This window comes from Epinephelus fuscoguttatus, linkage group LG11 (assembly GCF_011397635.1).
Source record: "Epinephelus fuscoguttatus linkage group LG11, E.fuscoguttatus.final_Chr_v1".
NCBI classification, from domain to species: Eukaryota; Metazoa; Chordata; class Actinopteri; order Perciformes; family Serranidae; genus Epinephelus; species Epinephelus fuscoguttatus.
Genome location: NC_064762.1, coordinates 10,829,352 through 10,856,450, shown reverse-complemented (window position 1 = coordinate 10,856,450; position 27,099 = coordinate 10,829,352). Strand labels below are relative to the sequence as shown.

The 27,099-nt window shown below is 40.8% G+C and overlaps 1 protein-coding gene across 2 annotated transcripts in view; it reads left to right on the top strand.

Annotated features, from left to right (window-relative positions):
• The window catches only part of LOC125896747 (A-kinase anchor protein 7-like), a 90,542-nt gene extending 64,062 nt beyond the window's left edge, over positions 1 to 26,480 (top strand). Inside the window, exons 10-11 of one of the 2 annotated variants that reach the window (XM_049589592.1) lie at positions 10,647 to 10,676; positions 22,010 to 26,480. In XM_049589592.1, the coding sequence (XP_049445549.1) occupies positions 10,647 to 10,676; positions 22,010 to 22,230 (251 nt within the window). In that variant the 3' untranslated portion in view covers positions 22,231 to 26,480. The remainder of the gene's footprint in view (positions 1 to 10,646; positions 10,677 to 22,009) is intronic. The other variant, XM_049589593.1, reaches the window with a different exon arrangement.
• Positions 26,481 to 27,099: the final 619 nt, after the last annotated feature.

Genomic DNA, 27,099 nt, shown 5'->3' with positions numbered 1-27,099 from the left:
AAGAACAGTTTAATTTTGATAGTCATTTGTTAGTTGCAACAACTTCACAAAAAAGTAAATATAGATTATACATTTAAAATCAACAAAATAAATATAAAGTTAAAGCAGCTGTGCGGAACTTTACGTTTTCGTTGATTATTGTACCCCCTTTGGTCGAAGCGGTATGACACCCACAGCCTGGTGTTGTAAAATTCCGACTGCAGCCGGCATTCGGCTTCATTCGTAAAATCTCGACTGCAACTGGCAATTACTGCATGCGTTTGTTTTGGAGAGTGAGAGGGCAAATCAGAAATGTTCTGGTGTAGCTCTGAATTCCTTATAAACTGAGGACAACTGCCTGCTGTATATTTGTGTTCATGGTCACAGTCACAGATAATTTTGAGGCGTTTGTTGTAACGTTACTAGACAAAAACGGTTCACATCAGCTAACGTTACATTTAGCTTGCTTATAACTTCCATGTCGTCATATTGAAGTGAAACAACGTCTAACAAGCTGCGGTGTATTCTCTAAATAAAAACAAAAATTACATACCTGTCGATTAGGAAAAGGGCCAACTCGGGATCAGTTTTAAAACCTTTCAAATCTCTCAGCTCTCTCCACTTGGTGAATGCCCGACCGAGGTTTACACGTGTTTGGGCTCGAGCCCTATCACTGTCCCGTGTAGCCTTCTTCTGTTCTTTTTCTTTTAGATGGTGCTCCTTCTTTATCCGCCATGACAACGAAAGTACAACCAAGTCCTTATAGATACATCTGGTAAAACTGTTATGTGTTCAGCAATGCCCGTTGCGTACCGCTTACTCGAAGAACACTCTCTGTAAACACGGCTCTTCTTCTTCTCTCAATTTATTGGCGGATCGCAAATCACCACCACCTACTGTACAAGAGTGTGCAATGTGTCCGAAATGATTCACTACTCCCTACTACATGTCATTTAGCCTGTTTCTTAAATCCGAACTAGGGACAGTTTTATTATGGTAAATAGTTCCACACAGCTGCTTTAACATAACTTAAAACTAAAAGTTAAAGTCTAAAGTTAAAGTTACTTAATTTTTAATTAAGATCAACTTTTGAGATTCTACAGTGTATGAGGATGACATTTTTGTTTTTTCTTAAAATATTTTGGATAAATTGCCATGTAGTTTGGTTCACACATTCATATTATTCTCAGGATTAATTGTGATAACTTTTGTGACTTTCCACCTTATACATCTATAAGGATTTCTTTGCATTGAACACTAGAGGCTTACTCTGTATGCTAAACCGATCAGCCAAAACATTAAGACCTCTGGCGGGTGAGGTGATTAACATTGATCATATCGTCACAATGCAATGTTCTGCTGGGAAACTTTTGGTTCCTGGTATTCATGTGGATGCAACAGTGTTTGGATGAGTGAAGTGCTTCAAGTGGCGTCCACATGAATACCAGGACCAAAGATTTCCCAGTAGAACACTGCATTGTAATGAGATGGTCAGTATAATCTGCACTAGTACGTATGCTTTCTCTGAAATTGCTTTTCACAAATCACAGACACATGGTTATCTTTTTTTTCCATCTCTAGAGTCTTATTCTTCTCAGCTGGCATGTCGCCATGTCTTTATCCTGAGATGATGTTGTTTGTTTCATGTGATTTATCATGCTCAGATCAGAAAGACAAAATTAACTGAAATTTTCATCGCTGCCAAATCCAATCACTCCTTTGTTTCTCTGTCAGTATAATATGAAGGGACACTATCGGCTAGCACATCACCTTCAGTGCCTTCAAAGTGGTATGATGAGGATGATGAAGACTTGAGGAGGGCCTGAGGCTGGGTGTGAAATAGCACAAGTGCGAAAATAGAGCTTTGATGGTGTTCGCCGTCTCAATGGAGGAATTTATCGGCCGTGAAATTGTCGATCAGGGCGCTGGTGGAGAGGAACTGACTCACACTCCTCCGGGCACCGGCACCCTGCATCCTATTGTTGCACCACAAGGGAGACATTGTCAGAAATGTAATTATTTTCCTCTGCTGTCAAATTCAGAGAAATGCAGGCTCATTAGGCCACATTTTAGTGAATGTTGTAAAATAGATGAGTTGATTACAGAACTGCAGAATTTTACTCCTGAGCTCAAAGGCCATTTGACGAGGACTGTTTAGGTCCATCAAGCTCTCCAGATGAAGGATCACAGCTCAGGTTTATTGATCTGACATTTAACCTCCAGCCAAATGTCTAATTAACTGGATTAATCTCCATTAAGTGTACTTTTAAGCACTGCAATATCCTGATGTTGTTCAGCATTTAGGTGCATTTGTGTTTGCATTTAAAGCTACAGTGGGTAACTTTTATAAAGGCAACATTTACTGAAACTGTCACATCTACATATGAAATAGATAGTTTGTGAAAAAAACATGTTCATCCTAATCCTCGTAGTGCTTCTTATGGCATTTGCTAGAATCTGCCACCGCAGAGGGAAAACCACTGCTCATGAACTGTGGTAAAATTGTCAGACGAGGTAGCAATGATCATATAAATCAAGATTCTGTTACTGCATTGCCCTTTTCATGCCTCAGATGTTTCCAGAAACATATTTAGTGTACTGTTTAGCTGTCAAAGGAGAAAGTTTGCTCCATCTGGTGGGCGCTGCTTCATTTTAGCATGAATGTTCTCAACATAGCGGCAGGGCCTCCAACAGCAAGTAGCATAGCTTGGTATTAGCGATGGTCATTTACCTTATCAGAAACTTTAAGCATTTTGGTGATTTCCCTCCAGCCAGCTGACACATTATGTTGTGGGGGTTTTTGGCAGTGAAATAAGGAGGTATCATTTAGATAATTCCTCATTTCAACTTCATGAATTAGCCGTTCCTCGTGCATTGCAGCGCTTTCAAAGTAGAAACACGGTGTCCGACGAAAGTTTAACGATCAAGGTTCAGTTTATTGTCATTCAAACATGTTGAAAACATGAGGAAACAAAATTCGTTACCTAGGTCCAGCAGTATAAAGTGCAGAGGACAGACTTTAAGCCAAAGCATTCATCAGCCTCACAGCCTGTGCACTTTAGGCTTATTGTTCTTACTTCTTCAGCTCAAGACGGCCCTTGCAGCCAGCTGAGACACCTCTTTTATTGGCTTCAAATCCAAAATGTTGTCATATTGGCGCAGTTGTTTTCTTGAGAGACTCCACCACGTCTCCTCTCGTCACCCCAAAAAACACATGAACTTTTGAGTAAACAAACACAGCTTGGGCCACTCTCAGCCGGGCTCGGCAGGAAATCGCACACAGCCTGTCAGACGCTAGTGGCTCCGTTAGTCTGTTTATAAACATAATATCATATTAATTCTGTTGTCACATGGCTTCTTATGAATGCAGTACAAGTTGTATTTAGCGCTGTGATGCTGTCACCAGGTTGCTGATGTATGCTACTGTTTCATTTGTCAGAACTCGTCATAATACCAAATGATAGTGCTGCTGGTTCGCATAAAATCAAACTGGTTTAAGGTTGTACTTTGGACAGGACAGGCAAAGCTGGAAACTGACCCACCCCTACTGGATAGTGTCTTTTTCCTGGTTTTAAAGACTCCATTACAGTAAAGTGACTGTTATTTTCTGAACTTTTCAGACTGTTATTTGCCTCCGCCATTATATCCACATCACTGATGATTATCTATCTAAAATCTCATTGTGTAAACATTTTGTGAGAGCCCAATAGTCAGGTCGAGGTATTTTGTCTAAAATACTGTGATATTTGATTTTCCTCATGTCCCCCAGCCCCATAATAATCCATAAACAGCTTAGCCTTGGCAAGTTCGTAACCTGAATATGAGGGATAGTGTGAATAACCGTGTGAATATCAATGAGTTGAACTGGGCTGCAGTCTGTATCTTGTGTCTGAGAGAGTCTCTGGTATTTCCTCAGGAAACCGCTCCACCATCAGTACTCTTTACCCCCACCTCACCACCCAGCTCCAGCCTCTGCATCACCCTCTGTCCTTGTCTTTTACTTCTTTTCCCAGGTCTGTTCGTCCTCATTTCACCTCCTCAACCCCCCTTTCTCTGTCCTCAAATGCACCGTCTCCTTATTTTCGTTTTACTTCTCATTTTTGTTTGTCGAACCTCCATGCTGTGCACATACGCCCTCCTCTTCCTCACATCACATACTGTACTGTAGTCTTCCCTCTCATCTTTGCCCCCCTTTTCTCCAGCTTCTCCTCTTCATCTGCCCATTTCCCCCTCTAATGCTTTATCCTAGTCCCCTAACCAGATATGCTGCATTCATTTTCTGCCTGAGCCGCCGCTAGAGCTTTCAGAAAATCAGTTTATTTAGTGGAAGAGGAAATTAGTTATAGCAGCAGATTATTCGGCTGGATGTAAACATAATCAGCTAGGCAGCAGTATCTAGTGAATTTGATTCAGGTCTTTAATGGGATTAATAAGACTCCCTTTGATAATGCAAGTAGATGTGAAGTGTTTGTGTATGGGTAGCATCAACAGAGACCCAAGCTGGCATTGCACATTATAAAGTGCTCCTTCCATTATGGAAAGTACAAACTATTGAAAGCGTCTGGCTAAAAATTTTGGCAGGCTTCAGCAGAATGTCAGCTCAGATCCAACCAGGAAGTGGACTCTATTAGTTATCCGGAGGAAAAACAAGATGAATAAGTGTGCAAGGGAGTTCGAAGTAACGGTGTTAAAAGGTTCCTTCACAGCACAACATAAATCACAGCAGAGCAGAGCCCCGGCGAAGAGAGCAGTGCCAAGTAAAGCAGAGTGGAGCGGTGACGCCTGGAATGAAGTCAAAACAAAGCAGACACACAGTAGCTGTCACTTGACAGGGTGCAGGCTCACAGTTTGCTGACAGCACAGTCATAATCCCAAACACAGCATCTGTACACCAACAACCTTTAAACCTTTTTTGCCCGTCTGAGTGAATAGAGAACCCAGAGACATCAGAGGCAAAGACGGAGGAAGTGACACTGTGAAAGAGGAACACAGAGGAAGGAGAAAATAACAACTCTACAGCTATACAAGCAGCTCCTATGCCTTGAGCTGAATGCTAATGTCAGCATGCTAACATCCTCACAGTGATACACTGACATTTCAGCATTGTGAACGATAGTAAAAGAGCTTTTCATGTGTCATAGAATTAGAGCTGCTGATGATTATTAACTAACTGATAAAGCAACTTATTGTCTCAGTACGTCTTCAAATATAAGATAGATTAAAGCCCTGTCTGCACATATATGGAAATTTTTGAAAATAGATATTTTATCTTTCTTTTTTAAAAATAATTCTATTCACAAGACCTTCGTTTTACAAAATATCTCTGTCCAGATTGTTATGATCCATACTGTAACCCAAAAACAACCTTAAATGCTCATTTGCATTAGCTGTTTTCAGCAATCTACCTTGTCACAAAGGTGGTAAAGTGTACAGGCTAACGTTACCTTTTTCAAAACACCTCCTGGAGATCTCATCACAGCTGATTTCCATTCAATATAAAAACAAAGGAGCTCAGCCAAACATGTGAGTGATGCTCTGGACATTCAGTAGTTTTCCTTTCACTCCTCATCAACAACAATCCCACTCTGGAAAGTATCCCACCATCTGCTGGTGCAATCGGTCCTGATCCCAAATCATCATTACAAGTGGACTTTTAACCATGGATGCTGAAGTCTGACAACAAACACTGGGAGCAGCAGACAGCTCCATTCAGTTGTGACTTGGTGCAGCAATACTGAGTTTAAATGAAGTAGTCATTAGACCAAGCGGTGCTAACGAAACGTAAATGAACCAGAGAGTTAATCTGCCAATGTTGATGTGGTGCATGCTCATTACACAAGGCAACAGTGGGTATGCAGGAATTGAGGAGAAGATGTTATTGTTTCCCAAACACTCTATTTTATATGTCAACACAGATACGCAGTAATCTGAGGTTTTTGTTTTTTTTAAAATGGCACCTAAAACTGTGTGCGCACGGGAGGCCAAAACATTAAGGAAAATAACAGTTTACAAAAATATCTGTATTACATGTAGGCAGGGCCGAAAAGTCTAAGCCATGCTAGCAGCTCTTTAGATCAGTGGTTCCCAATTTGTCCTATCATGGGGTCCAGGTTTCTCCTTAGTTCAAGGTCCACAGAGTTTAATATATTCAGAATCACGGTTGCGTTTGGCCATGTCGTCGAGCTAGTTTGCTTCTCTGTTAAGTAGCTGTTTGTAGTATCTGTTATTGACTCACTCTGTAACAAGAAACGCAACTTTAGAATAAACGCACTGTTCCAGAAATGTACTGTACTTCAAAATAAGTGTATTGTCTACAAACTTCACATATTTGCAAGTCACTTGCAGTCCCTTCAGAAAGGACCTGTGACCCACTTTTGGAGCATGACCAACCAGTTGGGAACCACTGCTTTAGACTTAGGCACAGCAGACTTACAATCTTAGTTTAGCGTGCTAACATTTGCTAATTGGCATGTAGCAGAAAGAGCAGTTAGAAATGTCAGTAGTTTGAACTGGAAGCACTGCTGAGACTGATTCCAATGTTATTAGGTGTGCATTCACACTGCATGCCTTAGTGCTCAATTCAGGGTAATTTGTATTCTGACTTTTTTGTTTGGCTGTTGACATTATTTTTTAAATGTGACCTATATCAGATTCCAGTGTGAACACAGTCCTGAACTAAGGCACATGGGCAAAAGAACAACAGATGTCACACACAGAATCCTGTTGTCGGAAATAAATATGGAGGTCCCTGAAGTCAGTGTTTAGAGTTTCATTTATAAATGAATGTACAGTGAAAACCAGCTAATTCATGAGCAGATGATAATGAGGATGAGGATAGAGGAAGCCACATTTTTATTAGGGCTTTTTGTGGAGCAGTGGCTGCAACTTCTGTATGGAGGTGTGTGTGGATGCGAAGTCAGAGCCAGGAGTGGTGAGATCATAATGTGTTGTGTATCTGAAATAGATTTAATCCAAAATTTTAGGATGTCAAGAGCTACTTTTGACCACACAAGACTCTCACCAGCACAGAATTGTGATGGAAAAGTTGCATTAATTCAGATATGACTGTTCAGACTGAGGCCGCATTGCAAAAACACAGTCAAGCCTGTATCTGATTGAGGATCACATCTGAAAAAAAATAAATAAATCAGAATTGAAAACATTAAGTTTCATGTGATTTTTGTCATTCACGATGTCATGGGGAAAAAATTACAGATGTGAGTCACATATGAGCCAAAAATAAAATCTGATTTGGGCCACTTTTGCCTGCTGTCTGAACGTAGTCCAGTCATAAACCAGTATTTTTATCATTTAACTTAATCAGCAATCATCCTCTGGGCCTGGCTCTTGCCGCTTTTCTCTGTTTAACAACAAGAATGGAGAATAAAGAGTATGAAAGATGAGTCATGGACTTTTTTTTTTTAAAAAGTATTTACTTTGTTCTGACATTTTAGAGTCCAAATGGCTTATCAATATTATCATTAGTCGCAGCCCTAGTTGAGATATTTCAGTCTGCACCCAACAGGTTGACACTGCCGTCAATGGAACCATGACATGGTGCATCATGGCATGGCTACAAAGTATAGAGAGTAATGAAAGCACAACCTGGCCTGCTGCTGCTGTTGGACAGAATATCCTGGACTAATCTCATTTCCCCAATAGGTTTAACCAGAATCTACTAATTGGCTTGGGTTTTTCACCATATGGGCTGAGAGGTTTAGTCTGGCTCAATTAACACCAAAGTGAAAGAGGCAGAGACCAAGTTTGATGTAACACACACTGATAAAGAAACAAATTCTCAGAGGAAAAGAGATGTCGGTCCACAGGGCGAGACATAAAAGCGATACTTGAATAAAGGTCTTGAGACACACCAGTCAATAAATTCAGGAAAGATGTGCGTGAAAGAGCGAGGCGAAGACGAAGCAAAGTCAGATGCAGATAAAGAGACAAAAAGGTTGAGGGAGCAGAAGAAGTCAAACAGATGGGAGCAAAGAGCACCCTTAAACACAAGAGGTAGTGAAACCTGCCAGAACAAGTGATGTAAGTCAGTACAACCTCCTGTGTTGTTAAAAGTTGAAGTGCCTGTCTGGTTCTTATCCCCTGTCGCCATGACAACACTGCCAGCAAAAAAAAAAAAAAAAAAAAAGTAGAGAGAGAGGTTAGGTAAAGTAAAGATAGAAAGAGGCAGGGGGATGAAATATGGAGAGAAGAGTAGAAGATACCAATGCTGCCAACTTGACGACTTTCTTGCTAGATTCAGCGACTTTTCGGATCTTCTTAACGTCTTTATTTCTAGCATCAAACTTAGCGACTTATTCAGACAATCAGGGTTAAAGATAGAAATATATTGGCCTCATTCCCATACATGCTGCTCAGAGTAATCACAGTCTCTTCAGCCATCAGTGCAGAGTCTCTCTCCCCGTCTCTATTCTTGTGTCATGCAGTAGGAGTGGGACCGGCAGGAGAAGGGGAGACTCTGCTTTCTGCGGGAGTTCAGTTGTAGTGAGTTTCTACGGTTATGGTGTCGCTCTCTGGATTGGAGGCGCCAGAATATCATGTACTATTAGAGTAAACAATAAAGCTGTAATGCATATGTTTTGTTGAAGACTTTTCAATCAGTTTTAATGCCTCCATTAATGTGTTTTGACGTCACCAAAGTGCAAATGCAACTTTTGGAGCAAGTGCTAGTTACTTCCATTGGAAAAGAGTTGGCAACACAGGATACAGAGGAAGAGGAGTATTGGATGGAGTCTATAAAGAGGCGAAGACCCTCGGAAAGAATGTGTAGGTAGACAAAGGCAAGAGACGAATGATCTTTTGACCCCGTTTGAATTGTGCCGTGAGTTACACATACGATGTCTGTAGATATACAAGAGAAATTTGCAAGTCCAGAAAGTCGTAGTTTGTCGTAGGTTTTTACCTCGTAGCTGTTTACTTCTGGTTTAGCGCACCGTTAACTTGAATGGGGAGAAAATGATTTAATCATGTGGCTCTCCTAGACTTTCCAAATGTTAACGGACCAAATGGATCAAATTCTGATAGTGAAATGATTCATTTTGTGGGGGCTGTGAAGTTAAATTAAATTTATTTACTGATTTACTGACGTCTCTTTCACAATACAAGTCTTAAAAGTATTTTTGGGCCACAGGGCATCATGTGACGGTGTAATTACTGTTTGTTCACTACAAAAAAATTTGAGTAATGACTAAATATTAATCTCAATTTGTTGGAGATAGTATCTTGTTTCTGTTAGGGCGGCAGTTGCTCAGGCCATAGGGCCCTGGCTTGGGAACCAGAGGGTCGCCAGTTCAAATACCTGTATGGTACAAGCATAGAGTGTAGACTGTTAAATGGAGAGGTGCAAATTCACTTCCTGGGCACTGGCGGGGTGGCCTTGAGCAAGGTACCGAATCCCCAACTGCTTGGGGTGCTTGTCCAAGGCAGCCCCCTCACTCTGCCATCTCTCCATTTAATGCATATGTAGGTCCTTTTTGTGCATGTGCGTGTATTTTGTGCCTGTGTATAGATGATAACAGATTGAAAAAAAATTGAATTTCCCCTTGGGGATTGAGAAAGTATATCTTCTTCTTGTTCTTCTTCTTCTTCTTCTTGTTCTTCTTCTGCGCTTCTGTGCTCTGTCAGGCGTTGTCTTGGATGTTGAACAAAAAATTATAATTTGTCTATCGTATATATTTTTTCCAAAGTAAGGTCCCATGAGAGTCCACCAGAAGGGAAGGGATGGTGCCTCTCTGTAAGCTGTGAGGTGTGTGTGTGTGTGTGTGTGTGTGTGTGTGTGTGTGTGTGAGAAAGAGGTGCCGTTGAACACATGTATTTGTGTGTGAGTCAGAGATATCCTTATTGCTGTGGATTCAGTCTGTCCACAGTGAGAAAGGCTTATCTGTGTTTCTGTTAGTGTGTGTGTGTTTGTGTGTGTAGGTACAGAGGGCAGCTTTACTGCCGTCATAAAGGCCTTTATTTTGTCAGGCCAAGATTGAACAGGCAGATAAAAAACTCATTCTCGCAAACACACACCCGTTTTAAAAGCCACAGACACAGAACAGACATCTAACAGGCGAGCAGTGGTCTGTTCATGTAGGGTCAAAATTTCAAGTTAATATTTTCTGTGTGATCGTAACATCAGCATGAACTGATCTGAATACGAGAGAGTAAACAGACTGAGTGCTGTATTCTCTGTAAGTCGTCAGTCTTCTCATGAAATCTGCAGTTTGCTCTTTAAAGTGCTGCCTCTATTGAAAAACAAGATGTTTTACCATCTTTTTATTAAGTTATTTTTCCCAGTGCACAAGCTTGTGTAATAAATTATGCTGTTTTGTCTCGCACCCACTCAGCCCCAAAAAGAGTACACCTGCACCCTATTTATACACTGCGGAGTCTTGCAGCTTTTGGCAGTGTGATAGTCTGTGGATTTGGATAACAATATTTCTTCAGAATATTGGTGCATCCACTTTAGTCCTGATGTAGCCCAGGGGTCCAAACCTAATCTTAAAAACATCACTGCGGCGTAGCACTAAAAAGTATCTCCTTTATGTGCACAGACAAAGAGGCTTTTATGGCTGTGCTGCGTTGTGAGTGTATGAAATTCACGAGACAGCGAAATATCTGTGTGTGCGTGTGTTTAATATTTGATGTTTGTGTTTGTGTTGCAGATTTGAACCCACTTCAAGCCAAACGCTCAAGTATGTTTCCTTCCTCATGTCATATGTCGAGGTTTATATAAATCTACATCTGATTACAGGCTGAAATTTCATAATGTAATCGCTCAGATCATCAAACAGCCAAATTCTGGGATGATTAATGACTTGATTTCTTTTAGCAATCTCTCGATTACAGGGATTAAACTGATTACAAAAGATAATCTAAATAATCACATGGAGCATTATGTAATCGAAGGAATCTTTTTTCCAGAAATTATGGTGAATCATCTTCAGTTTTTACCCATATTGGAATAATCCTGTCACATCTGGTGTGTTGCTCAACAGCATTCTGTAAACAGCTCTGGTCAAAATGTAACGATGACGTCAACGATCACATTTCTGATCAATGAAACAGTGTCTGCCAGCATTTGCTTTCGGTTGATATCATATTTCTTATCTATAATCATTCTACTTCCCTCATTAGTTTAAATTCAGTTAACCCAAACGAAACCGGGCTGGTCCAGTTTACAGAGGCAGGCAGGAAGTGATTAAGGAGACTGTCCATTAACGATGCTGTCTGAGTTCATGGCCGTGTGTTGGAAAGCACCACACCCCTGTAGCTTCCTTGAGCAAGAAAAAACACAAGGATTTTCTTTCAGAGATCAATGCAAAATATATCAATAAGTGTGTGTCTACAGCTCAAAATGCAACAGCATAAACATGCTGATATTTGCATTTCACATGTTTTAGTTTTTGCATACAAAGATTTTACTTCAGACATTCCTCTACTTATGTTGTAATAACTTCCTCCTCCACACAGTAAGTTAGGTGTTAATACACTATAAATCATGCAAACAGGGACGAGGAATTTAGCAACCTTTAGACTCATAAACGCTATCAATAATATACGTTGCCACCATGAGGTCTCCCATTGGTTTGTGAACTCTCATTTTGAAACCTCGAGTTTGGCATTTTCACTGTTGCCATATTGGATTTTTGAAGCCAGTGGTGGCCACATTTGGACAAGAGGGTGGAGCTAACTCTAACGCTAGCTGCTAGCTTGGTTAGCACAGTGCATTTAGAGACTATTGGTTAACTGTGATAATGCTAATGCTAATTTTCACTAGTGAAAAACAGGCTTTAAACCATAAAAACAAAATACTTACCAGGAAAACTTTAATGAGCTGGAAACTCACTGAAATAGCGACAGCTACAGCTATGCCTATATTCTGTGAATCTCCGGTTACACCATGGTTACATTAGCTAACCATCATTGTTGTTGTGGTAGCTATTTCTCAGTGGATGGCACCCACCTGTCACTCTAAGCAGCCACTCCCCCAATTATTCATAACTTTAAGCCTTAATAGTTGTCATCAATGTAAAAATTAGCTATAGAGACCAAACGTGTTTTTGTACCAGGCTGTCTACATGTTTAAGTTGGGGATTTTAATATAGATGTCTGTGGGGATTGACTCACTTTTTGAGCCAGCTTCAAGTGGCCATTCAAAGAACTGCAGTTTTTGGCACTACTGTGTTGGCTTCATTTCTCAGTTGCGGAGGTCTACAGTTGGTTGGACTCCAGTGTGTTTTAATACTGTTATGTTCTCATCCTTATAGGAGTCCCATTTGCACGCAGACAGTTTAGTTTGTCAGGCGGATAAATTTACAACAACGTCGCAAGAAAGTCTTCGTAAAGTATGGAAATGTAAAACCATTTAAAGCTGCAGACTATTTGTTGATACTGTATAAATAATCAAACCTGCGTTCAGTACAGTTTGTTTATATCTCGACAGTGTTCAGAGATGGAACAAGGAGACTCTACGCCAGAAATAAACCAGCAGACATCTTGATGTTTGTTTTAAATAAATATTTCCTACAGTGGACCGCAAAATTGCCACCCACTCAAAAAAGCAGATTAAAATTTGTCTCCGTTGATAAAAGAGCACTGTTCTGTGCAATCACCAGATGCCTGTTACACTGACCAGGAGCTAATCACAGACACAGACCCCATTTACAGCTGGCATTAAAGGGACAGTTCAGATTTTTTTGTAAGTAGGTTTATATGAGATACTATAGTCAGTGTATTACCTACAGAATGCCCCAAGTTAGGAGAAGCAGGGAGTAGTACTGCCACCATAGCTGAGTAATGTACTGCTGTGGAAGGGTCAGCAACAAAACATATTTTAGCTACTTCAAAAAGGTTTCACCTAAAATATTGTGCATATTTATTAATGCTTTACCTTGACGCAGACAGCCTGTTGAGATGGGAAAGCTATCAACGACTTAAGCTCCCCATCCATGCCTTCGCCAAAGCTACCACACTCCATTGAGAAAATAAAAACAGTAATTTTTACCTTGCTGAACACGGGAGCTAATTGTCTACTGCTGCCTCGATCAGTTAGTTTATTTGTGTCATTATGTGACTTTAAAGGATACAAACTAAACACCAAAGACACACAGTAACAGGAACAAAGTAAGGGATCCAGGCAGCTATAGACCAACAGCTCCCGTGTTCAGCGAGGTAAAATTAATGTTTTTCTCAATGGAATCTGGCTTTGAAGAGATGTTCCAACAGCTTCAGTTCCCCGTCAGAAATCTTTGTCTGGTGGTCTTTGTCAGTACGTCTGTCTGCTTCTCCAAACTGGGGTCGTGCTGACCGACATCTACTGTGTATTATATACTGACAATGGATAAGTATCTCATACAACCCCATTTCAAAAGATCCAAACTGTCCTTTTAACATGCAGTCTGCATCTGGGTATCCTGTCTTGATAAGGAAAAACACACGTTAATGCTGGTGTACATGTACACAGAACACAGTGAGATCAAATGGGATCAAATCAGCTAGAACACATCTGGAGGTGGACAGGCTGGCATTATGTTCGGATCTCAGCCAGGTGTAGATACAATCTGTATAGCCTGTCCAGCATTTTGAAATGTCACTTAACTCTGCCTCCTCCTGCTAGCTCAGGTAGCTGGCAAACGCCACAAGTAGAAGCAGCAGCTAGCAAGTGTATATATTGCTTCCTTTCATCTGGCACACACCATGTTTGCTGTCCACAAGCCTCTAAATAATGTGCATATTGACATCCAATCACGATGTGGACAGAATCATGATAACACGAGTACTACTTAATTCTAAGTGTAAATGCACAGGCTGTGGATTGGATGTCATTATTCAGATAATGTACCCAGACACATGTTAATACTGGGAGTAAATAATGTTAATTACTCTGAAATGATCCCCAGTCTTAGTTGACTCAGCTTGATTAGAAATGGCCAACATCCTATCAGTTCAACATACTCGTGTGTTTGGTTTACTGAGAGAGGCGGATTTAAAGTAAACTCAGTCTGCTGCAGTCCTGAGGGCAGAAATCCCTCATCAAACAGCGGTCATAGGTTTGAGTCACTCAAACTGACAGGCAGGCCGCAGGTAATCAAATAGCATGTCAGTACAACAGCAGCAGGGCTTCTTGCAACAGCACAACTCAATAAACCATGAGTTTTGTGTACAATAACAGAAAAGCCTGTTAGGTTTAAAATTGATTTAGCAGAAGAATAAGAGAGTGGAGCTGATGGGAGCACATGGTGAACATAACTTGATGAGTGACGCAGTGTTCATATGCTGGCTGGTTTCTGTGTGGCGTGCTGTTAGCGGACTGAATATTTGGCTTTATTAACACAAATCCATGGATGCATTATGTATGTGTATGAGCTGTTAGCATGGTGAAATGCTGCGGTAACCGTGACTAGAATTTAATCCTGTGGCCTGTATCATAGATCTCAACCCAGCAGAATGGAGGAGGATAAACAGGGTGTAAAATGTCCACAGGATGGATGCGCCCACAATAAATTATCATTAGCAGGTTTCCATTGACTGAGATCCCTGCAGAGCATTTGTACACACACGATTAAATTCATACCTTGCAGTTGTATTCTTGTGCAGGTTAGATGTGTCATGTATTGTAGCTGACAGGTGCATTTCATCAGTGTAATGACTTTAAATGGTGACACTAGGGGGACGGCTACTGTACAGTGTCTGCGAAACATCCCAATGGATTGCCACAATGAAAATCGAACATCTCTAAGCAAGAGTAGTCAGGTTTTCATCCGAATGTAGCACAAATTTCAATCGAAGTTTTAGAAAATTGGCAGTGCTTTTCCATCCACCATTGTTTTGCACATTTCGAGTTGGTTCATTTAGAAAAGCATTTTCACTCACTTTTTAATGCACATATTGAAAATGCGTTAAAAAACAGTTGGATGGAAACACACCTATTATAACGCTTTGACTGTCTACTTCTTTCAGAGACGATCACTCTGACCATTATTTGGGCTACAAGATGTTTCTAAAAATGGCGAGACCATATTAGAGAGGAGTTACTAAGTTCAGTTGAATTCACTTCAATTCAATTCAATAGGCTTTACTGGCATGACATTTCTTATGTGTTGCCAAAGCACAATTACAATTTAAAGGTTCATTCACACTGCCGCAATGCGGAAATGCGTGACGGATTTGCGGAATATTTGCGCAGCACTTTTCTGCATTTAAACCATACACACAGGCGCGGTACGGAATTTCGTGTTGTTGTGTTCCAAGTCCGCGCAGTGTGAACAGGTGTGGGTGAACATGGATTAGAGTAGCAGCAGCAGCAGCAGCGAGCTAGCAAGCTAACGTTTAACAAGCGTCAACATCAACTTTCTTTAGCACTTTCCACTCTCACCGCAGCCACCAAGCTGGACAGTGGATTGCCAGATGTTGTCCTTTAATTCGTTGTTCATAAAATCATCCCGTCTTTTATCAAAAAGGACGGGGTGCTGTGAAACGAGGTTTATCAACCTTTTTCCCATACTGTCCTGACTGGATTTCGGACTCTCCCGGGTCTGCGCGACTATAGACAAACAATTTCATTGGCCCAACTGTGTAGTTCCGCCGGCAAATTCCGCGGGGGGTCAAAGTCTGGGCAGAAACTTTTTTCACCGCACGAAAGTTCTGCCCCGGTGTGCAAACTTCCATAAGAACCCATGAAATCAACTTTTATATTTTTCTGCGAGAATAATCCGCGCGGATATTCGCCCTCAGTGAGAATGGACTTCAAGGCAGTGAATTCAGAAACAACTAGAAAAGCACTTGGAGAGCGCAGACCTCTGCCAAGCAGCTGGGATTTCCCGCCATTTCATCATTTTATCCACTTCACTTCAACTGATCACCACCAAAATTGTATCATCTGTTCCTTGTCCCATTATCCACCTTTCCTGAAGATTTCATCAAAATCCGTTCAGAATGTTTTGAGTTATTTTGCAGACAAACAGACCAACGCCAGCGAAAACATAATCTCCTTGGCGGAGGTAATTAACAACAATGTATTAATACAAAATCATAGACATAAATTTAATTTTAATACTCTGGGACATGAACAGCTCCAGAAATATAGATTTGCCATATAGACAATACACTTTTTTAATCTAGTCTGTAAACAAACAGGAAAATCAGTCAAATTGGCAGGTATTTTTTTTTAACAAATATACTCATAATCCATAACAAATACTAAAGGAGAATCTCATAAAGGAAATGACAGTGTCAAATATGACTTAAATGTGTAACTACATGCCAACACCTTGATGTATTGCTGCGTACTGCAAACCAGTTGTTCTGCTCTAGTAGACAGTTGGGCTGTAATGTCAGGAAGTGTTGAGATAAAGCGTGCATGTGCTACTGCTTTCTACTAAGTCCATGAGTAGATGCACACTTCCTTCTGCTGCTGTTGGAGAATGTAGTTTGGTAGAAAGACAATAGTTGCTACATGGAACTCTAACAAAGACTGTGGATTATCTTGAATAACCAGGTCATGATGACATCGCTGTTGAGTATGGGTCTTTAACAGAGGGTCCATGACCCCCCCAAAGGGTCCTTTGAGTGACTGCATGGGGTCCGCCAGGTTATTATGAAAATAGGGAGTGGTGGTTTGTCTTCCTCAAGTTTGGGTCCTCTACCAGAGTCCTGGGAGTTTGAGGGTTCTGCGCAGTATCTTAGTTGGTCCTAGGACTTCACTCTTCTGGACAGAGACCTCAGATGTTGTACCTGGATTCTGCTGGAGCCACTCTCCCAGTTTGGCACCACTGTTGCCTTTACTCCCCACATCTTCTCTAGCTACTCTTGGTAGCTAGAGAAGCAGCCCTTGGTAGTTTTTGAGCTGCTCGCGTTCCTTCTTCCTGATGTTGCTGTCACTAGGGATTGCTTCATCTATCACCACTGCCTTCATCTGTTGTTTGTCGATTAACACGATGTCCGGTTGGTTAGCCATCACCAGTTTGTCAGTGTGGATCTGGAAATCCCACATGATCTTAGCCCGGTCATTCTCCACCACCGAAGGAGGTGTCTTCCACTGTGACCTTGGGACTTCCAGCCCATACTCAGTGCAGGTGTTCCTGTACACTATGCCAAATCTGTATTTTTGGATGTGGGGTGAACAGTCCCTTTAAAAGATGAAGGATGATATTCCAAAAAAGAATAACTGATGCAAAGGAAATATTAACAGTAACAGTAGGTTGGGAAGAAAAACTGCTACAGAATAGAAAAAAAAAAAAAATCAATTTATGGACATGATTCTGACCTTAACAAACCTTTATCGTTCTCATTCTCCGTCTCACTCCTACCGCATGAACTGTGTCTTTCTATAATGAATAACAGAGCACCGCACTGCTTTCAAATGTAAACAAGCCGATTGGCCCGCTGGGATGTTATGGTACAGGAGAGAAGCTCAGGGATTCTGCTCTTGGCCTTGGTAATGAAATGTTGAGGAGGTTAGAGTGTGTTTTTGAACCATTGCAGAAATCTGTCTGTGTGTGTGTGTGTGTGTGTGTGTGTGTGTGCGGGTCAGGCAGACTGGATGGTTGAATGATTCTCTATTACTCTCTTTCTGAATGGCTCAGCACAGACCATCCGTCTTACAGCCTGTCTGCCTTAACTGTCTCTCGTCATGAATTATTAACTTTCTGTCTGTCGTACTGTGTTTTTTCCTAACTGGCTTTATGTCGGTCTGGCTCCTCCTCTGTCTCACTGTCTTTTTGTCTGCCATTTTGTCTGTTGCAAAAGCAGAACCAACGCTGTGCTGTAGAGGTTTGTTTGTTAAATTAATTTTCTTTCAGTCACTCCGGGAGGTGGATTAAATCCTAAACGCGTCTATAGAAGAGCCGAGAGATTGTTGTTTACCTCATCTGTTATTATCAATTCTGTCACATCGTTTCTATTGTTGTCGCATCCAATCTGTTGTCGCTAGACTCAGTCTGTGAAGACTGAGTATATACTCATTTATCATTGTCAGATAGTTATTTTCTGGTTTCATTTTGAACACACTGGAATAGAAATCAGCTCTGGCATCACATGAAAAGACCCAAACGCCACAGTTACAGATTCATGTGGAGTTTGTGGCTTTAATGTCTCCATAGTAAAGATTTTGCGTTCTTGTAGTGGAAATAAACGTTCTTGTGGTATAAACACAGTTGGAAATCCACAGTTTGATGATGGGTTTCAAATTCCAGATTTATACTCTTCATATGATTGAAAATGGATTGGTGTTCCAGTGTGCTGAAGATTTCTATTCACAGCAATTTTTAGGGGCATCAGCACATGACAGTTAAGGTGGTATAAATCTTTTTTTTTTTTTCCTTCTTCTTCTTTTTTTTAAGATATTTTTTGGGGCATTTTGGCCTTTAATTGATAGGACAGACAAGCGTGAAAGGGGGAGAGAGAGAGAGGGATTGACATGCAGCAAAGGGCCACAGGCTGGAGTTGAACCCGGTCGCTGTGGCAACAGCCTTGTACATGGGGCGCCTGCTCTATCCACTAAGCCACCGACGCCCCAAGGTGGTATAAATCTGACTTGAAGTTTAATATTAGCAGTGTGTGCAAACACTGTAATGCTGCAAAGATTTATAGTTCTCCATCCATCCATTTTCAATTCCTTATCCAAAGCTGGGTTGCGGTGGCAGCAGGCTGAGCAAAGTATTCAAGACGTTAGGGGTGGGCGGTATGGGCAGGTCAGGTGTTTTCACGATAACCATATTCTTGACGATATGACAAATTAGTAAAAAAATAAAATAAAAAAAATTAATTTAAACAACATAGAATTGCAACAAAATAAGTGATACAGTTTTACAGTTTGCCTTCAAATATTCAGTAAGAACTAAACAAAAATGATCTCTCACTTCTCCTCTAATCATCAATCTTATGTAGTTATGACACCACAACTATTCACATATATGTAGTTTTTCATCGAGCCACAAGCATCACGTAGGTTTACATTACCAAAGGTTTATGACAAAGTGACTTGACTCCTGTGTGGCGAGAGAGGAGAGGGAGAGACGCTGTACTGCTGCCAGAGGAGCCGCTGAATGAGTTCCCTCTGAGCAGTAAGTCACTAAAAGAGTCTGAGAAGTCCGGGGCTGTTCATAAGACATTCAGGACGTCACACTTTATTCCACACATTCCACTGCGGAGTCAGTGATAATTTCACTTTCAGCCATGCTTGTTGTTGCCAAGTCAAGTCAAAATATTGCGAGTATCACAATATGAATTTTTCATATGATATTAAAAATTGTACTGGTATTATCATGAAGGAGATGATATGGCACACCCCTACTGGACGTCCCTCTCCCCAGCAACACTTTCCAGCTCCTCCTGGGGGACCCCGAGGTGTTCCTAGGCTCGGGGTCCCCCAGCCTGCTGCAATAATCAATTAATACACTAAGAATTGAAAAAAAGACAAAGACGTGGAACATAAACAGTGTCGCAGTATCCCTCCGCTCTTGTTTTGGACTTAGGTTAAGGTTTGACAAACACATTAAAGAGTTAGCTTTTCAACCCTAGAAGCAAATCATATACTGCTTATCATTTAATACAGCTTTAGCATTTATGCATGTACTTTCTTTTCATCTCTCATGCTCCATAACTTCTGTGTCAGGCATCTGCCCTCCACTGTTAAACTATTAACATCCCTTTACAATCAAGCTATCAAAGTTATGGACAGGAGACAAGTAAGATGTCATTCTTACAATACCCCAAAGAAGTATAATCTTTTCAGCAGGCACGTGCACAGATAGACCCCAGGTGGTGCTCAAGCATCTGCTCTTTGCCCTCTGTCTAGATAAGTGCCCTTTGAGCAAGACATTTTTTACAGCCAGCCTAATTTAGGCAATAACCCACCATTAATCTTAACAAGTCAGCTGGTCTGGCATAAAACCACACTTCCTCAGACTCTCTGGCAGATTTGGGTTCAACAGCTGCCTGTGGCGAGCAGAGACAGACGCCGAACTGCTTTCCCATTTTCATGTGTCTTTATAAACTAAAAGTCATCATGAAATATTGTCTACATCTCCCATATTGTGGCTTTGATACTTAATTTAAACTAATCTGACATGCATTTTGGTGCTGTGCGTATATCCCATGCGCAGAGCACAAAGCCACAGCCGCTCTGTGTGCCTGTTCTAGGATTATTTAATTAAAGCTTATGTAGAAGATAATTATAAGAAGCAGTATGTGACTATTTGAAAGGGAAAGAGGAGGACAAGAAAATGAGGAGTGCAAAGGGAAGCATTGGAGAATAAAGTGAGGAGAGGAGGGGAGAACACACTTGAAGCCTGATTGTTGTAATTAAACATAGGTCTCTCTGTAGTTTGTAGGGTAGATTGGTTTGTTGATTATCTTATTTATTCGGAGAACAGCGATTTTTAATGTTGTGTTAAGATTTGTTAATAGTGAATGGTTATTTATTTTATTGTCCACTAAAGTGTTTTCTTTGTGGCTGCCTGTTAAAAAGTGTATGTGTAGCAGCTGCCAGATGTTTATAGTACAGATCTTGAGACACCTCTGACAGACATTTCCCCTGCTCATTCCTGTGCACAAAGATACTGTATGTACTTCAGCCTCAAGAGCTCTTCTGGTGCCGGGAGACACATGGAAACCTCCTGGCACAGCCTCTGCAAGCGAATAAAAGGATTTCCGCAAAACCCACAGGCAAAAGTTTTGTGTAAGGGATGCCCCTGTTTTTCCCACTTGAGCACCTGCCCCACAAAATCATTACGTCAGATGCCGGTGAACATGCTTGACTGAGCGTGGAGCAGAATCAAACAAAACTCTTCAAAAACACTCAAAAATACCACAGGAAAAAGATAAATGGTAAAAGAAAATGGTAAAAGATTCGTGGTTAAGCAAGTTTCAGAAAAGTTTGTGCTGGTTGTAGCCTATCCAACAAATCTGAGATCATGTTGGGACCTCTGACAAGGTCTGATAAAGTTTCTGACATTAATCTACAAGAAGAATTTAAAGCTATTCAGGAGGGGATGGCTTCAATGCAAGCTGCTCTTGAATTGCAGCTTAATAAAAAAGTGGACACGTTACTTGACACAATGATGAAGCTGGCGCACGACAACATGGAATCAATGAAAAAACAGATGGAGAAAATTACCAAGGAAATCAGGGAAAGTCTCACCCCTGAAATTCAAATGTTTCCACCATCTAACTGAACCCATTTTCAACACTAGAATTAGGCTTCACTACACTGCCACTAACACCTGAAGTACATCAGAGGGAAATTGTAGAATTCCTTAAGACTTCCTTTGCACAAATGCCATCTCAGTTAAAGGTACCATCCACCTTTCAGCTCAAAGCAGATTCAGGATTTTAAAATGTTTTCTACAACAAGTCCAGGTTAAAACCCGGCCAGAATTTCAGTCATGACACCTGTGTGCTTGAGATAATACTTCAAATGTTTTGCATTCTGATTTGTCTGTTTGAATGCTTGTTTTTGTGTTGTCATGGATGATTGTTCTTCTTTTTGATTACTATATGCATTTTAAGATTTTAAATTGTAAGATGTGATTTAATGATCACAAAAACTATCAGCGCCCATCAAGGGAATGATGTTGGACATTAGCTATACTCTATACAAGTGTAGTTCATTGGACACTGCTACTGCAACTGTCAATGTTTCTCTGTACTCGTCCGTTACAAATAGAAGAAACTAAACAGAGCATTTCAGTGTCTTGCAGCTTTTTGTTTTGGTTTTGTGGCCCACAATTTTACAGTTATGGTTTACTCTAACTGCTCTCACGCAGAAACGACGCTACCTCTCCAGCACCAAAGAGACGGACAATGTTAGCGACTAGCTGGTGAACAAAGTGAAGCAATTAGCAGCTAAAGAGCTGGATATTTCCCTTAGGAGCTGGAGGAGACCAAAAACAGAGCTAAAAGAGATTGGAGTTGGAGTTAGATCCATCAGGTGGCCAGAAACACGACTCCAGTGGAATGATAATGTGATAATGTGTTTGTGCGACTTATGATGATAATGTTGTTTTATTGTTCTTGTTCTACCCAGGTGGACGTCGCCGGTCTGAGCCTGACGAGGCGGAGCTGCTGAGGGTCAGCAGGCGATTGGTGGAGGATGCCGTCAATCGCGCCTTGCAACAGTACAAACAAGAAACACTTCAAAACGGGGGCGGGCCTAACGCCACGGCAATGCAGCCCCCCGGAAACACTGAGGAAACTGCAACAAAGACAGACACTACAGCTAACTCCACCACAGACAACAGGAAGTGACATCATCGGACTGAGGTACAGAGACTGAGAAACCAGCTGCCCAGAAGACATCAGCCAGGCCTGGCTAACCAGGAGAAGAGTCAGTAAGCCCTGGGCACCAAGCCTGAACCAGCCAACCAGTCAGCCCAGTTCGCTGACGAGCTAACCCAGCTAGCCAACCACAGCGGCTAGCCAGTCATGCTAGCTCCCTGCCCAACTGACCTAGCTTGACACAGTGCTATTTAAATAGATAATGTAGCTTGAGTTTAGTGCCACGTGACCGTCCCAGCAGGCCAGCTAGCCTGTCAGTCAACTCACTACATCTAACAGCAAGGATATCGTCCCTCGATCTGCACTCGGCTGTGGATCTGCACGTCAAACCCAGAGAACATGTGAAGCACTCCTCTAGAGACACGCATGCACATGTAGGGTTCACTTTGACCTGCCTCTCACTAACTGCCCTTTAGAATAAGATAAAACATGTTTTGTAGAGTTTGGTTTACCATCACCTGCACTTAAAATGAGACTCAGTATCCTCAGTTTCCCTGTGATGAAAAACTTTCTCCTTCACTTTATTTGAGGTGAAGAAAATATTTTACTTTTCTGTTAGCTCACGTTTCTCTTAAAAAAAAAAAATCAGTGCTGTCTTCATCGACGAAAGATTACTCATCTGCTCATCTTCGTGGCTGAAGAGGATGTTTGAGAAGAGCTGGTTTGACTGTGTTGTGACTGGATTCATGAGATGTCGGACTTCAGTGCAAGTTTTTTGTTGTCGGCCTGTTTCGCAGCGAGTCTGGGTTCATAGCACTTTCAATTCAATTTCAGGAAACTTTAAACGTCCAGCATTTAATTACACGTTTTACATAAGATGCTTGTCTGCATACCACACTGCATTTTTTTGTCTTTATTCTAAGTTGTTTGTAGAAAGTGATCTGGCCCCAGCTATGCTCTAAGTATTATATATTAGTGTTGTGTTAACTACGTGTGTCCTGCCAGGGCAGCACTGAGACAATCATCGATTTAAGATCAGTTATAAGCTCTGAATTCACACGTTCAGACAAGTGATACCAGCTTTTAGAAGCCCAATCTGGACTCCTCTGCTGGGTCCTCAAACACTGTGGAAGCATTCAGACTGGTATCCCTCTATCACATTAATTTATCTCCACTAATACAATAACTTTACACTTAAAGGATGAATTGGAGATACTTAATTGCTCATGCTAAGGATGATATGACACTCCAACGACGCACTACATGCTGCCAAGAACGCATTTTTACTTTATTAATGCCAAAACCTCCATTAATGACTTGGGTGCTTGTCTCAATTAAACTATTGTTAAACTACTATTTTTATGTGGCAGGCTCTTATTATTATTACACACAGGCATTAAGTCCATAACTCAGCTTCCTGCCTGATCATATATAACTCTAGTTATTTTTTCTTCACATGCTATATTGTTGTTGTTTTTTTCTGTGTGATGAATTTGAAGCAGCGGCAACACGCTCAGATGATTTATTTGTGTTGAAGCCATTCATAAAGTGTTTGGTTCAAGGGTAACTTCAGTATTTTTCAACCTGGACCCTTTTCTTCTCATTTTTTAGTGTCTAATCAACTAATGGGAGCAACTTGTGCTGACGTAGAGTGCTGCAGCTGGAAGTGGCGAAACAGGCTGCAATGTAATTATTCTACTACTAGTTTACATCCAGACTCAATTATTGTTAGAAGTGTCTGACAACATTATGGAAAGGATCCCTACAGAGATAGACCTTTTTGTTAAAGAGTAAGATCTTGTTTGTTTAGCTAGAAGCAGCCCCAACATCACTTTCACCAAACCCACCAGACTCCATTTAAATAAAGAGTCATTTTAGTGTGTATAGAGCCAACAAGTTTTCGCAACTAACTCGGTGAATTCAGACTTTATTTCAAACAAACCAGAGTTGGGAAGTGTTGGAACAGTGGAAAGACGAACCAAGATGGGTTTTGTGAGCTGTATTTTGTTTCTGTTGACTTAAAATGGAGTATGTTTTACAAGGGTAAAATTGCTGTTTATTTAAATGGAGTCTGGTGGGTTTGGTGAGAGTGATTTTGTGGCTGTTTCTGGTTAAAGAAAAAGAAAATTAGGCTATGTCCACAATGATAAGTTTTAATTTTAAGACTCCGAGTGTTCAGACGACTGCGGCGTTGAATCGCAGAGCTTGAAAATGTGACTGACCCTGTTGTAATTTGAAAAATTGCGTTTTAGTCTGGACAGGTGGAACAATGACGCAGACACCTACGTTCGCTTCCCAACTGGGTCTTATCAGTCACAATGTGTCAAGCCAAAACATTATTGTTAAGTCTACATACCTTTTGTGTTTTCATCCATCTTATGTAGGTACACCTTTCCAATTGCCATAACTTAAGCTCCAGGTATGGCTTTGATATGAAACAGTATTTGCTTTTGTAAGAACTCCCACTCTGTTTTCTGCCAACTTGACCGCCTTGTACTCGTGTTACTTTCAGTAGTAGTTCCACCTTGTTGTCAGTCCAAGCAAAGAAATCCTTGGTCGTACTTTTTTTTTTTTTTTTACCATCGCCATAGTATTTTCTATGCCTTTTTTTAGGTGTTAGTATTGGATGGCAATTATATCTGAAACAATGCTACTTCGATCGTTTGTACAGGGATTGTTTTTATTTAAAAACACTTTTAAAATGAAAATATATTAGTGTGGATGGAGCCTTATGGTTTAACAAAATGATCTATCTCTGTAGGGATCCTTTCCATAATGTTGTCAGACACTTTGGATAATAATATGAGCCTGTCAGCACCAGGTTGAAAAATACCAAAGTTCCTCTTTAAAGTCTGTAACACAGACTGAAGCCTGGCTGTTTGAGGCTCACTGTTCATTGGGAGTATTTATGCTGATCTGAGGAGCTTTTATTCTGTAGTACTGTACATGAAGGAGCAGTCACAGCCTGGCAAGTTCTTCAGAAGGTGATGCTGATGTCGGGGAGATTAACTCAGACAATCGCTGCTGTCAGCTGAAAACCCTCCGGCTCTTGATTTCAGTGTCTTCCATCCATTTTTTGTGTGTGTGTGTGTGTGTTAAACTTGAAAATAGAATTGGCCTTTTTCATGTTCTGCATTTGACCTCACAGCTCATAAAATCCATACAGAATCACACAGGCGCGTGTGAAATTACGGGGGATTGTCTGATTTTTCTTTTCTTCATTTAAGCTTATCTTCCTGGAGATGAGGTTTTCGACTGACAGCAAGATGATGATGCTGATACAGCTTTTACTCTCTGACATTATTTTATCCGTTCTAACTATTATTTATAATGCTTTGCTGTTCCTGTCAGAAAAATGAATTTCATGTGAAATTTGTGTAATTTGAAATGAGAAAAAAAGCACAAAATGATGAATTTGTTTTTTTTTTTTTTTTTTTAATTGTCTTTGATTTCACTTGTTAAAAAGCAGGTAAATATAAACATGCTGTTAAATGAAATCACCTCTGTTCAAAGTGGCCTTAAGTCACTGAAACAAGTAGGTTGTTCTGTAAGTGCTTAAGGTGACAATGCATAGGTTACATTCTTAGCCAGTGTGGGGTGATGATGGCTCGTTCTGCTGTGAGATCTGCCAAAGTCTCTTAAATGTAAACCTGTGGCTTAAGAGTCGGATTCTTGAGTTAAATGTAAAAAGAAAAATCGTCCACCATGGAGCAGAATTCATGTCATTACTGTTATAAGATATATCGATTTCCGTCAACCGTTTTATTTCCCTGTAGTGCGAACAGGTGCGAGCTGGAAAATGTGCTCTCATCCCTGTGAAATCCACTTAAGTCCTGTCACTGCGGGCTCATTCAAACGTCAATAACAAGGTGAATTCTGTCTTAAGGTGGACTTTGAACGCTTTCGTTTTGATCTTTTATTGTCACCGGATCCTTAATCTCCTTAAAATCCCCTTTAATACACAATTTGTCCTGTTGGCCTGTATGGTTAGTCTGTTCATCTGTCTCTCAGAGTGTGTGTGTGTGTGTGTGTGTGTGTGTGTTTCTGTCTGTGAATGTAGGATGTTTGATCAGTGGTTCCCCTGAGAAATTCTTGTCTCTATCAATCATGACAACTCGGAGCTGTGTGTGCGTGTGCGAATGTCTGTACAAATTTGTCTTCTCTGTTTGTCTTCCCATGTGTCCGTGTGTACGTTTGAGCGTGTGGGTGTGTTGGTTGTACTGTATTGTATATCTTGTTCTGCCATATTTGAACAATAAAACAGGATATGAAATTCAAAACCAATATCCTCTCTCCATCTCCTGATTTCATTCTGGGTGCACACGTAGGCCCACAGAGGTTACACAGTGTGTAGTACAGGAATCATTTTTGCCAGACACTGCAAAAGGACTGTGTCCACCTGTATGTCTCCTTATGCACTAGTACGACTATTTGTCTAATGTGTTATTGGACAGCGCCCAGATTTTCTAAAGGGTTTGCATTATTAGTGACAAATGTAGCAATTACAGGTGATTATGGAGGCATTTGTTCCCTAAATGTCGTATCCATTTTGAGGAAAATAGCAGCCAGTTTATTCACCAGAAAATATTTAAATTACAAAATAGTTGTTCTCAAAAATGAACTGTTTTATGAGCAGACAGTCCACCCCAAAATCATAATGACATATTTTCCCTCTTACCTGTAGTGCTATTTATCAGTCTAGATTGTTTCTGTGAGAGTGGCAGAGTGTTGGCGATATAGGCCGTAGAGATGTCTGCCTTCTCTTTAATATAATGGAAATAGATGGCACTCAGCTTGTGGTGCTCAAAGTGCCCAAAAAAAACCCCAACCCAACAAAAAAAAAAAAAAACGCATTAGGAGTTGAAAACCCACCTATGTATTTTCTGGGATATGTTTTGA